The 11,456-nt window shown below is 50.2% G+C and overlaps 3 protein-coding genes across 3 annotated transcripts; 1 reads left to right on the top strand and 2 right to left on the bottom strand.

Moving 5' to 3' along the window:
• Nucleotides 1–592: 592 nt before the first annotated feature.
• On the top strand, nt 593–1,960 carry GGS23DRAFT_598088 (uncharacterized protein; the record flags this gene model as incomplete). The annotated part of the gene is made up of 1 exon (XM_051518724.1): nt 593–1,960. The coding sequence occupies one exon, from the start codon at nt 593–595 to the stop codon at nt 1,958–1,960; it is 1,368 nt and encodes a 455-aa protein (XP_051370785.1).
• Nucleotides 1,961–3,845: 1,885 nt separating this feature from the next.
• Nucleotides 3,846–5,248, bottom strand: GGS23DRAFT_611269 (isoflavone reductase family protein; the record flags this gene model as incomplete). The annotated part of the gene is made up of 4 exons (XM_051520390.1): nt 3,846–4,356; nt 4,422–4,748; nt 4,804–5,085; nt 5,156–5,248. 4 exons carry the CDS (start codon nt 5,246–5,248, stop codon nt 4,099–4,101), a joined length of 960 nt encoding a protein of 319 aa, XP_051370784.1. The 3' UTR covers nt 3,846–4,098.
• A 1,369-nt stretch (nt 5,249–6,617) lies between these two features.
• On the bottom strand, nt 6,618–8,489 carry GGS23DRAFT_598086 (glycosyltransferase family 90 protein; the record flags this gene model as incomplete). The annotated part of the gene is made up of 1 exon (XM_051518723.1): nt 6,618–8,489. The coding sequence occupies one exon, from the start codon at nt 8,487–8,489 to the stop codon at nt 6,618–6,620; it is 1,872 nt and encodes a 623-aa protein (XP_051370783.1).
• Between the last annotated feature and the right edge of the window lie 2,967 nt (nt 8,490–11,456).

Genomic DNA, 11,456 nt, shown 5'->3' with positions numbered 1-11,456 from the left:
AGGGAAGACGTGGAAAGGGGATCTAGGAAGCGCCTGGTTTGGCTTAATCAGCTGTTCCTACTGGTGGTGAACGAGAAACCTGGGTGCATCTCCACACGCAGACGTGTCTGTGATGATTTCATTTGTTGGGTTCTTTCTGGCGTTGTCGTTAGCAAGGCAGGTTGTCAGGATTCATATGCGAACATGCTGTCAGTCCGGTTTGGTAACGTTACTGAATTGAATTGACACATACGTTCCTTGAAATAAGCAACACAAATATACATGGACACTCATTTCTAACACCCGCTCATGCAACTCTGGCATGACTGGATGATACATCTGTCATGCCTACCGCTCTGTCGTTATTCCGCTGCTGATGTGCTGTTGTTCGGCTACTGTTGGGCCACTGTTACTGCGTTGACAAAAAAGGGACCTATTAATAGAGGCTGCTACGTAAGAATAAAAACCTTTCGGCATCCCTGAAGCAGCTTTTGCTTTTCTCATTTGTCAATTGACTGTCTACCGTTACCCCACCATCTGCTCTCCTGTCCTTCTCATCTTGACCCCACTTAGCATTGTTCTCTATTATACTCTACCTCTCCTCTCCCTCAAGATGGGCACACCATTCGACTTCATCGCCAAGCAAAATGCGGAGGATGCAAAATTAGCATTCATTCATAAGTTGGTCGATGCAAAACATGAGATTGTATCCTTTGTGGACAGTCGCCTCGGTTGGGACAGTGCTGGAGAGTTCCTTGACTACTTTAAAGGCTCATTCAACCTCAGCATCGCCGTCCTAAATGGCAATACTCAAGAGCGTGCTCTTATTCGCTTTCCAGTTCCAGGAAAAGTGCACGAGCCGTGGCTTGAGCAAAAGGTCAAGAACGAGGTCATGGTTATGAAATACCTCTCTCAGCATACGAGCATCCCCATTCCCCGAGTGCACCATTGGGGATTAACTGAAGAAAGTCCACAGCAACTTGGGCCCTTCATAATCGAGGAATTTATGCCAGGAGATGACCTTGGCGAGCTTCTCCGAAAGCCGACCGAGAACGAGGAGGATCCTCTTATCTTAGATCCAGATGTCGATGATGCGAAGCTCGACTTCGTTTACGAGCAGATCGCTGGCTTTCTCTTGGAGCTTTCGCGCTTGAAATTCCCGCGCATCGGTGCCATTTCTACGGATACCGAGTCCGGCCAGTGGACTATTGATGCGCCACCACTTACATACGACATGAACGAGGTCGTCGGCTTCGCTGGGTTCGATGCCTCTCATTTTACGACTACGGCGCCATTCGTTCGTGCGAGTGATTACTTCTCAGAGCGCGCGCGATACCTGCAGATAAACCTAGAAACGCATCGCAACATCGGGTTCGAAGACGAGAATGTCACCTGGAATCGGTACGTTGCCCGCCACTGCTTTGCTAAGCTGGTCCCTTTCTATGGCATTATCGACGACTTCGGACCGTTCCGACTCTTTTGTGACGATATACGACCATCAAATATGCTTGCCGACCCGAAGACAATGCGCATTACTGCGTTGCTGGACGTCGAGTTTACGAATGTCATGCCGGGCCAATACGCGTACGATCTGCCGTGGTGGCTTATACTTGGGAACCCGGCTATCATGATAAGCGAGGGAAAGCAGGAGTTCTTAGATCTATTCGAGCCGCGGAAAGAACAATTTATCCGTGCCGTGGAGAGGGCCGAGGACGCATCAGCCCTGCCAGCGGGAGAGCAGCGTCTCTCGGTTCGAATGCGGGATTCGTGGGACAGCGGACGTTTTTGGTTCAACCTTGCAGCACGTAGTAGCTTCGACGTCGACGAAATTTACTGGAAGTGTCTACATAAGGACGGCCGAGGCGAGGCGATGTTGGATGAGGCAATACTCTCTCAGAAGAGCGGCTTTCTGAAACAGAAGAAGGATCAATTCGAGGCGTATTGGGCCGAGAAGCAAAGTGACACTCGCTTTACTGATTGATCTTTCGCCGAGCGGGATAAGAATGGGTACTATATTCCTCATGGGGTCTTCTCCGAGCTATAATTATCTCGAAGGGGGCAAAGACCACGATTAAATGTTGATATGGAGCAACGTAAAGGTCACCACTCGTAAGACGAACGTTATGAGCTAGAGAGGGTCGTTGGGCCTGCGAGGCAGTGAATTTTCCACTTTTTTTTATCTCTGTATCGCAGCACATACGTTTACGCAGTTTCGTGGACCACATTTGCTCTCCGGGCAAGGAGTAGAAGTTGACCATGCTCACGGCCTCATCCTCTACGAGGCTCCACATAAGGATCTAATACTGAGTTGAAGCGCGTCGACCCCGATACAACCCAAGAAACTGCGTCACGGATTCGGGGAGGGGGGTGGGAAGAGGGCGGATGGATACGTCTGAACAGACCGATAGATGGTGCAGGCGTTAATGACAACGCTGCCCGACGTCGCCTCTAAACATTTACAGGGTATGAATAGGTGATCTACCTAATACTGTTAGTTGAAGAGGGGAAACGTGTGGGCTGGTGCGCTCAGTTGTTCAAGTTTCAGTATTAAAGCAAGGAGCTGACGTTGAATTTCGGCCGGGAGGCTTTCCGGCGTTAGATTAAGCTAGAGATCAAGAGCATAGAGACCAGTTACTGAAACCAGCCGAGCTGAGTTTCATCAGGAGAGACTCACAAGGAGCCTAAACGTACAGAAAATACGACTCATTTTCGGCACGAGAGACAGTCGTTGAACCAAGTCCACAAGTCAACAAAAAAGACAGCTTGGTTAAGAGTATCTAGCTCACCACGAAGTTAGGTAGAGGATTGGAGGTAAATACTTAGCTATAAGGGTTAAAGTCCACTATACCAGGTACGACAGGGCATAGAATGCGTGAGACACTCCTAAACCCATCTATGCCACGAATACAAATCTTTCTGTCCACCCTCACCCCTCTACTACACCTTCTCATTAACGACGTCACAGACATTGCTTCTCTTTCGGATAGACTATAGAATATCTGGACGATCTGTCCGCTCGGTAGTCTCGGGGTCGTCGGTTGACTCGTTTAATTCAATGCACATCGCATCCTCGGCACCCTTGAGGATTAACTCGGCCGCAGAGCTGCGATTGGAAATATCTTGTAACACTGTCCTTTATGCGTTTCTGCATGCGCTTGGGAGCCACCGTCGCGCCACCGCGGCTCTAAGAAGAAAACAGCTCAAAAATCCCCCTTTGGTAATATGGCGATCAAGAAGGAACCATACAAGCAGTAGTACCTATGGGGTAGGGGGGGGGGGTGTCATTGACGTGTCTGACAGCAGTCTGTGGCCCATTTCTGGGCAATTATTGTGATGTTCTGTAAATGCCTTCCCGGGAGCTTATATGGACATCCCTGAGACACTCATATTCGTGGAGAGACAATTTTACCGGCGGGTTCTACGTTAACTTTTGGTATTCCTCTAGATGAAAAGTGACGAGTCACGATTCAGGGCTTGTTCTAAGAGTGCCTTCCGGGTAGAGCTCCTCGCCGATACGATCGGCCAGCGGTTTTGAGTGCCTTCGGGGATCAATGTAACCATCATTATATGGATATTTTAAGGTCTAAGACTCCATGGTCACGGCTAACTAAGTTGCGGATGGCAGGTCTCGGTTCAACCCACGAGTTTTCAAACGGCTCATCAGAGAGGAGGGTATTAGCTATGCTCGATTAAGCTCAGGATGTCATGTAAGGAACCTTACTTGCGTAAGCTTACATGTTATTTGTATTCAGATATCTAGGTGGCTCCTCCACGACGGCCACTTCCTCGTGAGACAGCGCAGCCACTCAAAAGTTAGTAGCGCACGCGATAGTCACGGCAAAATACGGACCGGAACAGTCTATATAGGATAGGCATATTGGTATATTGCATCGCTTTCATCGAAGCTCAACGGGATAGATATTTATAACATATAAACTACAAGACCACGAGGCCTCTTATCGTATTTTGCAGTAATAAATTGTCATTAGACTTCCGACAAATAACTACGGAGACTACATTACCAGATCTCAACTGATCAGGGGACTGTCAAGGCAACGTAAAAGTCCCTATTGGTAAGGTCGGATTTAGCAGTCCAGCCTCAACATCCTATCACCCGCTTCAGATACCCTTCCTCTTTCCATCTAGAATCTCCTGGAAGACGGTTCTCGCCGTTTTCCCACGGACATCGGGATATAACTGCTTGAAGTCAAGATACCCGAGATAGGCCGCTGACTCGGGGGAGCCGTCTCCCCGCAGGCCCCAAGAGTCGACGTACTGATTCAACGCGAGGCTCAACTTCGCGGATTCATCTTCGGGGTCAGTTCTCAACTTCTCGTTAGCCGCCTTAATGGCCTTGTGGATTTCCTCTGCGCTCAACTACCCATCATTCATATTAGCCCAACTCCCGTAGTCATCTCGTCATACAAGGTCTGTTAGCTTACGTATTTTCTTATGGCCTTTTCCCCGCTCAGTTCCTCAATGAGCTCCGTAATTTGATTCGGTGTGAGGATTTCCGTATAGGCATAAACCTTCTTATTAAGAGTTCTCGGGTCGACGATGATTTTAGCTACATAGGTCCCTATATCTAGCACGTCCGTATAGGCCAGCGGTTTCGCGCCATCACCCGGAACAATGTTCAAGATATTGGTCACAGGAGAATCTGTTCTGCCCGACGGGAGTGCCGGGACTGCCTGCGCCGTCCACCAGCCGACATCAATGACTGTGTACGGCAAGTAGAGACGCTGGATCGCCGCAAGCACGTCTTCTTTCTACCGATATAGTCAGCTCAGCTCGAGAAAGGCCTGCTTGAGAATCAGCACTCGCCTTATCGCGCAGCAACATGACGCCCCTCGGTGCGGTCGTGCTGAAATCGCATGGGATGAACCGTTTCACACCAGCTTCTTTTGCTGCTTCGGCCAACGGTACTTGATCGTCCAAGCCGGTCCAGACAATACAGGAGATAACGATGTCGATATTGGTCAGCAGCTTAACAAGATCCTGCTTAGGTCCTCTTAAATCTGCCGCTACGACACGGACGCCGCGGCTCTTGAGCGCGTCGTTAGCCGCGCTGTTGATAGAAGCATGGCGAGAGAAAGCAGTGATTTCCTAAGACGCCAACAACGTTAGCTTGAGAGAGGAGCGTGCCACGACCACACCCCAGGATAGTTATACAGACAAACTTCGTCTCCGATGCCAGCAACCCATCCGTAACGGACGCGCCCGTCCGACCGGTAGCGCCGATTATGGCCACTCTGACCGGGGCTGCCATTCTGCGATATGACGTGTGGTTGGACGTGGTTCTGGTCGAGGTTGAAGCAGTAAACACCTTGGCAACTAGTCACTTTGTCCTATATCGATTTGATCGCCTGTTCCTCCCTACGCAGCTTCCTCTTTTTTATACACGACGGTACGATTGAGGGCAAGGTTACATCTATTAATCGGCACCAGCAAAGTCGACTTCCCCGCCCTACCGTCTCCTCGAGCTACATCATTTCATATGTCGAACGGCGTCATTTGTCAGCAGTTTTGTATGTTCTCCTCTGATCATTTGTCAGCAATGGCGGGCTCGGGTCGATTATTGAATCGTTGAATTTCCAGGCGATCGGACTCGGCATGACAGGAGCGTACGAGAGGTACAAGGCGACTTGGGGTTGAGCGAGGTTACGAATATCGATGACTCTACGTTGCAGGCGTAACAGCGCTAATTCGCCTGGCTTAGGAAGCGTGAGATCAGGATGAGGTATTGGGGCCGGAACGGCACGGGGATGTGGGAAGCTCACCACAGGGGATGGATCCAGCCAACGCTCCGCGAAGCAGATGTTGCCTTGAGATACGCATCACGAGGCCGCGTATAGTAGTAGGGTAGAACGGCACACAATTAACGCAAGTATGCCATACCTAGGTGGGCAGAGGCATAGCCTAAGGACCGGGACCTGGGTGAAATTGAAATAGGTTAGAACGCCGCTTGGGCACTTTGCGCATATCTATCTGTTACGACCCTAGGCCATCGTAGTCCTAGGGCGTTGATTCCGATACCAGTTCCATATCACTCTCCCGGAACTATCCATTAGCGCGAAGCGACCTTTCACGGTTCCCGGGCGTCGTGGCCAGATCGCTGGGTGGGGCTAAATATACCCAGTTGGCGACATAGAAAAACAGCCGCTGTTCTCCCGGCAAAAATTTCGTCAAAAACCCGGCCTATTACCGTGGCAAAGCAGGCAGAGGACATCGCAGAACTAAAACCAAGACCGCGCGATCCGCGCGGGAAAATAATGAATTCATGTCACTGCGTCTCCATCCCAGTATCTCACTGTCTCCTGGCACCGTTTCTTCCGTGGGAGACGCAATTCCATCCGGGACCTGACACATAAAAGGGGAACAGAGATAAACCCTTTGCGACCGACGAGTACCGGCCAGCGGGAGGACATGACGACGAGAACCGATAGGAATTTGTGCCCGTGCATGTACCTATGTGTGCGATTCCTCGCGTAGTCGGCATGTCGGATAATTCCTCGCGCACGGGCGCCACGCCAGTCCGATGCGAGACACGATCTTGGGACCGGGTGGCGGAGGGGTAGGCAGGGAAAAGAGACAAAAAGGAAAGGGGGCAGGGGAAAGTACATCAGTATATATACTCATTAGACTCGCTTCAAATCATCCACAAAGCCCAGCATTTCCCGTTTCTCGTCGCATACACGTGCAAACTCTAAGAGCAGTCTCCAGACATAGAGCAACATGTCTTCTCTCCTGAGCACCTTGGCGCCCCACGACCGGCCTTCGTCAGCGATGAATCGCGCCGACATATCGCCTCTCTTATCTCTGGTGAAATAATCAAGAATGGAGTACAAATCCTGAAAGGTGTTATCCATGGGAGCAAAGTGCAGCCACGGCATTAAGCGATCGTCGTGCCATTCCGCGTATATGGTGGCCTTGATAGGCAGCGAGGTCGACAGGAGGAAGCCCCTGAATCTAGCGCTAAAGCTGTTGCCGTCGACATCGGGCATGAACTTATACGCGTATTGATCCTTCATAGGGACGCCTGCCACTTTGGAGAAGTATGGCTGGATGTAGGTGCAGTTGGAATCAGCGGGGAAGCAGAGGAGATCAACAAATCCCGCATCCGCGAACCTCTCTAGCCAGGCACCCACGGTCCCCTCCCGCCGTCGCGGAAAGTCGTACTTGGGGATCGGCGGCATCTCAAAGGTCATCAGAGGCGCGCCGTTGGCCTCCATCGCGGACACGGCCGTCCCGTTCAGCATCTCGATGAGGCGGTGCCGCTGGAAATGGGTCCAGTTTTCCTTTTTGTTGCGGCCGCCAGACGCCACGCCGCGCCACACGATGCCGTCGAGCTTCTGACTCCAAGACGGGCCATGCGTGTCCCCACCCGAGTAGATGGGGTCCTCTGTCAGATACATGGCGCCCGGGATGAGCATCTCGTTATTCACCGAGAGTTTACACCCGCCGAACAAAGGGACCAGCTCCTTACTAGTCGACATGCTTAGGGGTTCGATGAAAGTTCCATGCAGGCCGCGCAGATGTGGCTGGAGGCACGGGTCCATTACCGCGGTGAAGTTACGAACGTATCCTTCGTACGAATACGTCGGGTTCCATTCCTGCGGGAACACTGGTCGCTCCTCGAAGTTTTCAATCGCTGCTGCGTTGCGAGCGGGGGAATCGGGGGGGCATCCCACACGCGCAAGATCCCAATAGCTCCCCCTATGCCACTGCGGACGGTAGGGCTCAAAGCCGTCGGGCTTAGCGTCGGTCGCGGCCAGGCCCGAATATTCTGTTATGACCTCATCGACCGGTGCAACGAAACGAGCGGACAGCTCCCGTTGAACGAGGCTCGTTATATCCTCCCATGGTACGATTACGCGCGACTCATCCATATCGTTGATGGGCATATCGACATCCGGCAACCACGGCGCGGCCTCGGCGACCAGGGCGGTCCAAAGCTGCAGCCACGGGACTTTACCAGCCGTATTGCCCACACCAGTGGCGATACCGCCTCGGACACGAACGACATAGTCCCACGTGGAGGCTCTCTCGGCAGTCGTCCGAGGTTCGAGACCCCAGAACGGGGCAACGTCAGCGTATATGCGGTCAAAGAAAGACTCGACGACGATCGCGTCGTGTTCTATCGCGTATCGGAACCATGCCTCGAAGCCCGGTGGGGGGTGGCGACCTCGGCGGGCGCGATACCGTGCGGCGGCAACAGGAAGGTCGAAGCTCTGTTGGCTGAGCAGCTTCTGATGGTCGGCATAGGCATCGCGAATCAGTTGATCTATGGGATGGTCTGCCGTCTGATTCCAAAAGTACTCGAAGTAATTCGAAGAACCATGGCCGCGGAGGAACCCCTCGGGACGACTAAAGAGGAAAATACCGGAGAGGGCCAGGGAGATGACAAATGTGATGACAGCGTACCCGAGGATCGATTGCCACCTCAAGAAGCGTATGCGACTGTCTGGCAGGTTAGTCACCCAGTCGCGAATGCGCTGAGGGCCTAGCATCGCTGTGGGCCGGCTGTTCGCTTCCTCTTTCCAAATTCTTCACGGAAGCGCAAGCGTAATACGCCTCATGATGGTGGCCGATGTGTGGGGAGCCGGATAGGCCCAGGGGGTCCTAGGAATGACGACTAGCGAAAAGCTACTGCGTCAGTGGGGAGAGGACGGAAGCTTGGAGGCCACAACGGGGACGAGGTCGGGCGAGAGAAGAAGCAGTCAGCCAGACGAAAATTTGGGTTTGTTCAGATGGGGGCGGGTGGATTTTCACGAAGCAAACGAACCCTCCGAAGACATTAGACGTACTCCCCCCCGTTCCCCTTGCCTCTCCCCCCCGCCCCCGTCCCCCTCAAGCACGGCGCAGTCTTATACCTCTCTGCTTACTCGCGCACCCACGTTACCAAGCGATCCCAAATTTAGGTATCACATATCAGCCCCCAGTTCTTATCTGCCTCTGTTGGGTTACGTGATCGCCAACTCTACTAGCCTACAACGGTCCTAGTTGAGGTCTAGGCGAGACCGGCCGGAGCGTCGCCAATCCCGAAAGATGCTGCGCATAAACTCGGACGGCGACAGCATCGTAAGGCGACGAGTTGTGCTTCCGCCTATCATGCCTCCCTAACGACCATCAATCCGAGCTATCTGACTCCGTCCTCGCCGTAAGTTCCTTGGAAACGGCTCAGGCTCGGTCATCGCATACGGCATCCGTTCTTCCCATGCAGCGACCCATGTAAGCTCATACAGGCGGTATTTTCGTCGGTGATTGGTGATCACCACGGAGTAGGTGCTCGACGTAGAGACCCGGTAGACCAAGATATACACGAGGGACGAGGACGAGAAGGACTCAGTGGGCCGAATTCCGTCTTTATCACAGACTGACTCCGTAAATGGGAACAGGTCAGCACGCTAAGTATTACCGAGTCTAGGAGTCTAGTTTATTGGTACCTAGGTACCTAGGTAATCTAGCGGCTGCTGCCTGCCGTCCCATGTCAGCTACCAAGGACGGCGTGTGTATCTGTCATCTGAGATGGCGGGACAGGGATCCAAGCGCATACCTAGGTACCTCCATAAGGTGGGTGGATTATACCTATCTTAGGTACCTATTTAGTTTTCTCTAACGGGACATTCTCCAATCCACCTGATGTCTCCTGTCCAAGAAGTACCTAGGAGGTTATATTGTGTTTATGTGATGCATCAATAAAAGGTGAAGGTATGCATCCGCGGGATATATCTAACATGCGGTATACGACCTAATTCCTTAGAACCTACACTTCACATTAACAATACCTACCTTGTGCAGGCATCTGTCCCTAGATACATGTTTAGGGATAGATACCTATCTGCCTACCTACCTTGGGTACCTAGGTAGGTATCCTTAGCTTCAGGTCGCCTCAATGCACACACCCCTAGGTCGGTAACCCACATGGGGATGTTCACGCATGTGTACGATACATAATGTACCTAACCATGCATGGGGTACACACCTATGTGCTAGGATATAAATACCCGCGTATCCACGTGGATATTATCTTCAACAAATCCATCTTCCACCCACTCACTCCGGACGCATAGGAATGATGAATATCAGCACCCAGGCTGGGACGTCGGTGGCCGGAACCAAATCTCCTCAGCAACCACCGATGCCACTTAATCCTATCCGGAGGATAGTTATAATACGCATAACCCCCTGTTATGCTAATTAATTACGGGGTTAAATACCCTTGTAAATAGCCCTATAAATAACCCTGTAAATAACCCTGTAAATAACCCTGTAAATAACCTTATAAAGGGGTGTTATTTAGGGGAAACTCTATTTTTACTGGTTAAAAAACGCGCTATGGGTCCCTAAAAATACGTGTACCTAATAAAAACGGCGGGATAAATAGAGGTTTTCTTATTTAGCGTATTCCTATTATCCCCTAAGATCCTTGCGTATATTTATTAACGCGTTTATTTATACGTTTTTATTCTTATTTATATAATTCCTATTCTTTTCCGTATCTTATAATCTATCCTTATAATTTATCCTTAGTTTAATTAAGATAAAGTCGCTTTAAGTTAAAGAATGTCGTACTTACGGAAGAATTTAAGCCATCGAATAATTTATTAATTTACGAAATTACGCTATATTTATAAAAAATTATTTCTTTTATCGCGAAAATATACGCCGTTCTACTTAGGTTAATATTTTATATTAATAGTTTATATTTTACCATTAATTTTATATAGGATTTCCGATCCGATCTTACGCTTAAGACGCTTTAACCGGCTCCGCGATTAAATATTACTTATTATCGATTATATTTTATTACCGCGTAACTTCGGTTATATGGTTTAAGCGTTAAAGAGATAGCTTTACGCGTAGGTAACGTATTACGATAGTAAATTCGAAGACGGTATAAGGTAACCCGACGTAATAACGGTAATCCTTTTCTTATTTCTTTACTTTTTTCGTTAATAATATAATTATAACTAGCGGATTTAGCGATAGCGCTAGAATTAGCGCCCCGGGAGCGACTTCTTCGAGTACTTACGCGAGAGTTAGCTCGTCGAGGCCGACCTTTACGTACGCCTACGTTAGAATAAGCGCGAGAGTTAGTTCGTCGAGGCCGACCTTTACGTACGCCTACGTTAGAACTAACGCTAGAGTTAGTTCGTCGAGGCCGACCTTTACGCGCGTTTACGTTAGAATTAACGCTAGAGCTAGTTCGTCGAGGCCGACCTTTACGCGCGTTTACGTTAGAATTAACGCTAGAATTAATTCGTCGAAGCCGACCTTTACGCGCGTTTACGCTAGAATTAATACTAAAGTAAGTATAAATACGTCGAGGCCGATTTTTACGGCCTCTTACGCTAGAATTCCTTACGCTAAAACTAACGCGAAAGTAACCGCGCTTAGGCCGACCTTTTAATTAGACCTTTTCCTTAAATACCGTTCGTTCTTAGGAACTTAATAGCGTTTTTAATCGTTAAAAT

Source organism: Durotheca rogersii (genome assembly GCF_024521655.1).
Source record: "Durotheca rogersii strain YMJ 92031201 chromosome Unknown GGS23scaffold_15, whole genome shotgun sequence".
Classification (NCBI taxonomy): Eukaryota; Fungi; Ascomycota; class Sordariomycetes; order Xylariales; family Xylariaceae; genus Durotheca; species Durotheca rogersii.
Note: the sequence above shows the minus strand (reverse complement) of the source record. Positions and strands in the feature narration are given on the sequence as shown.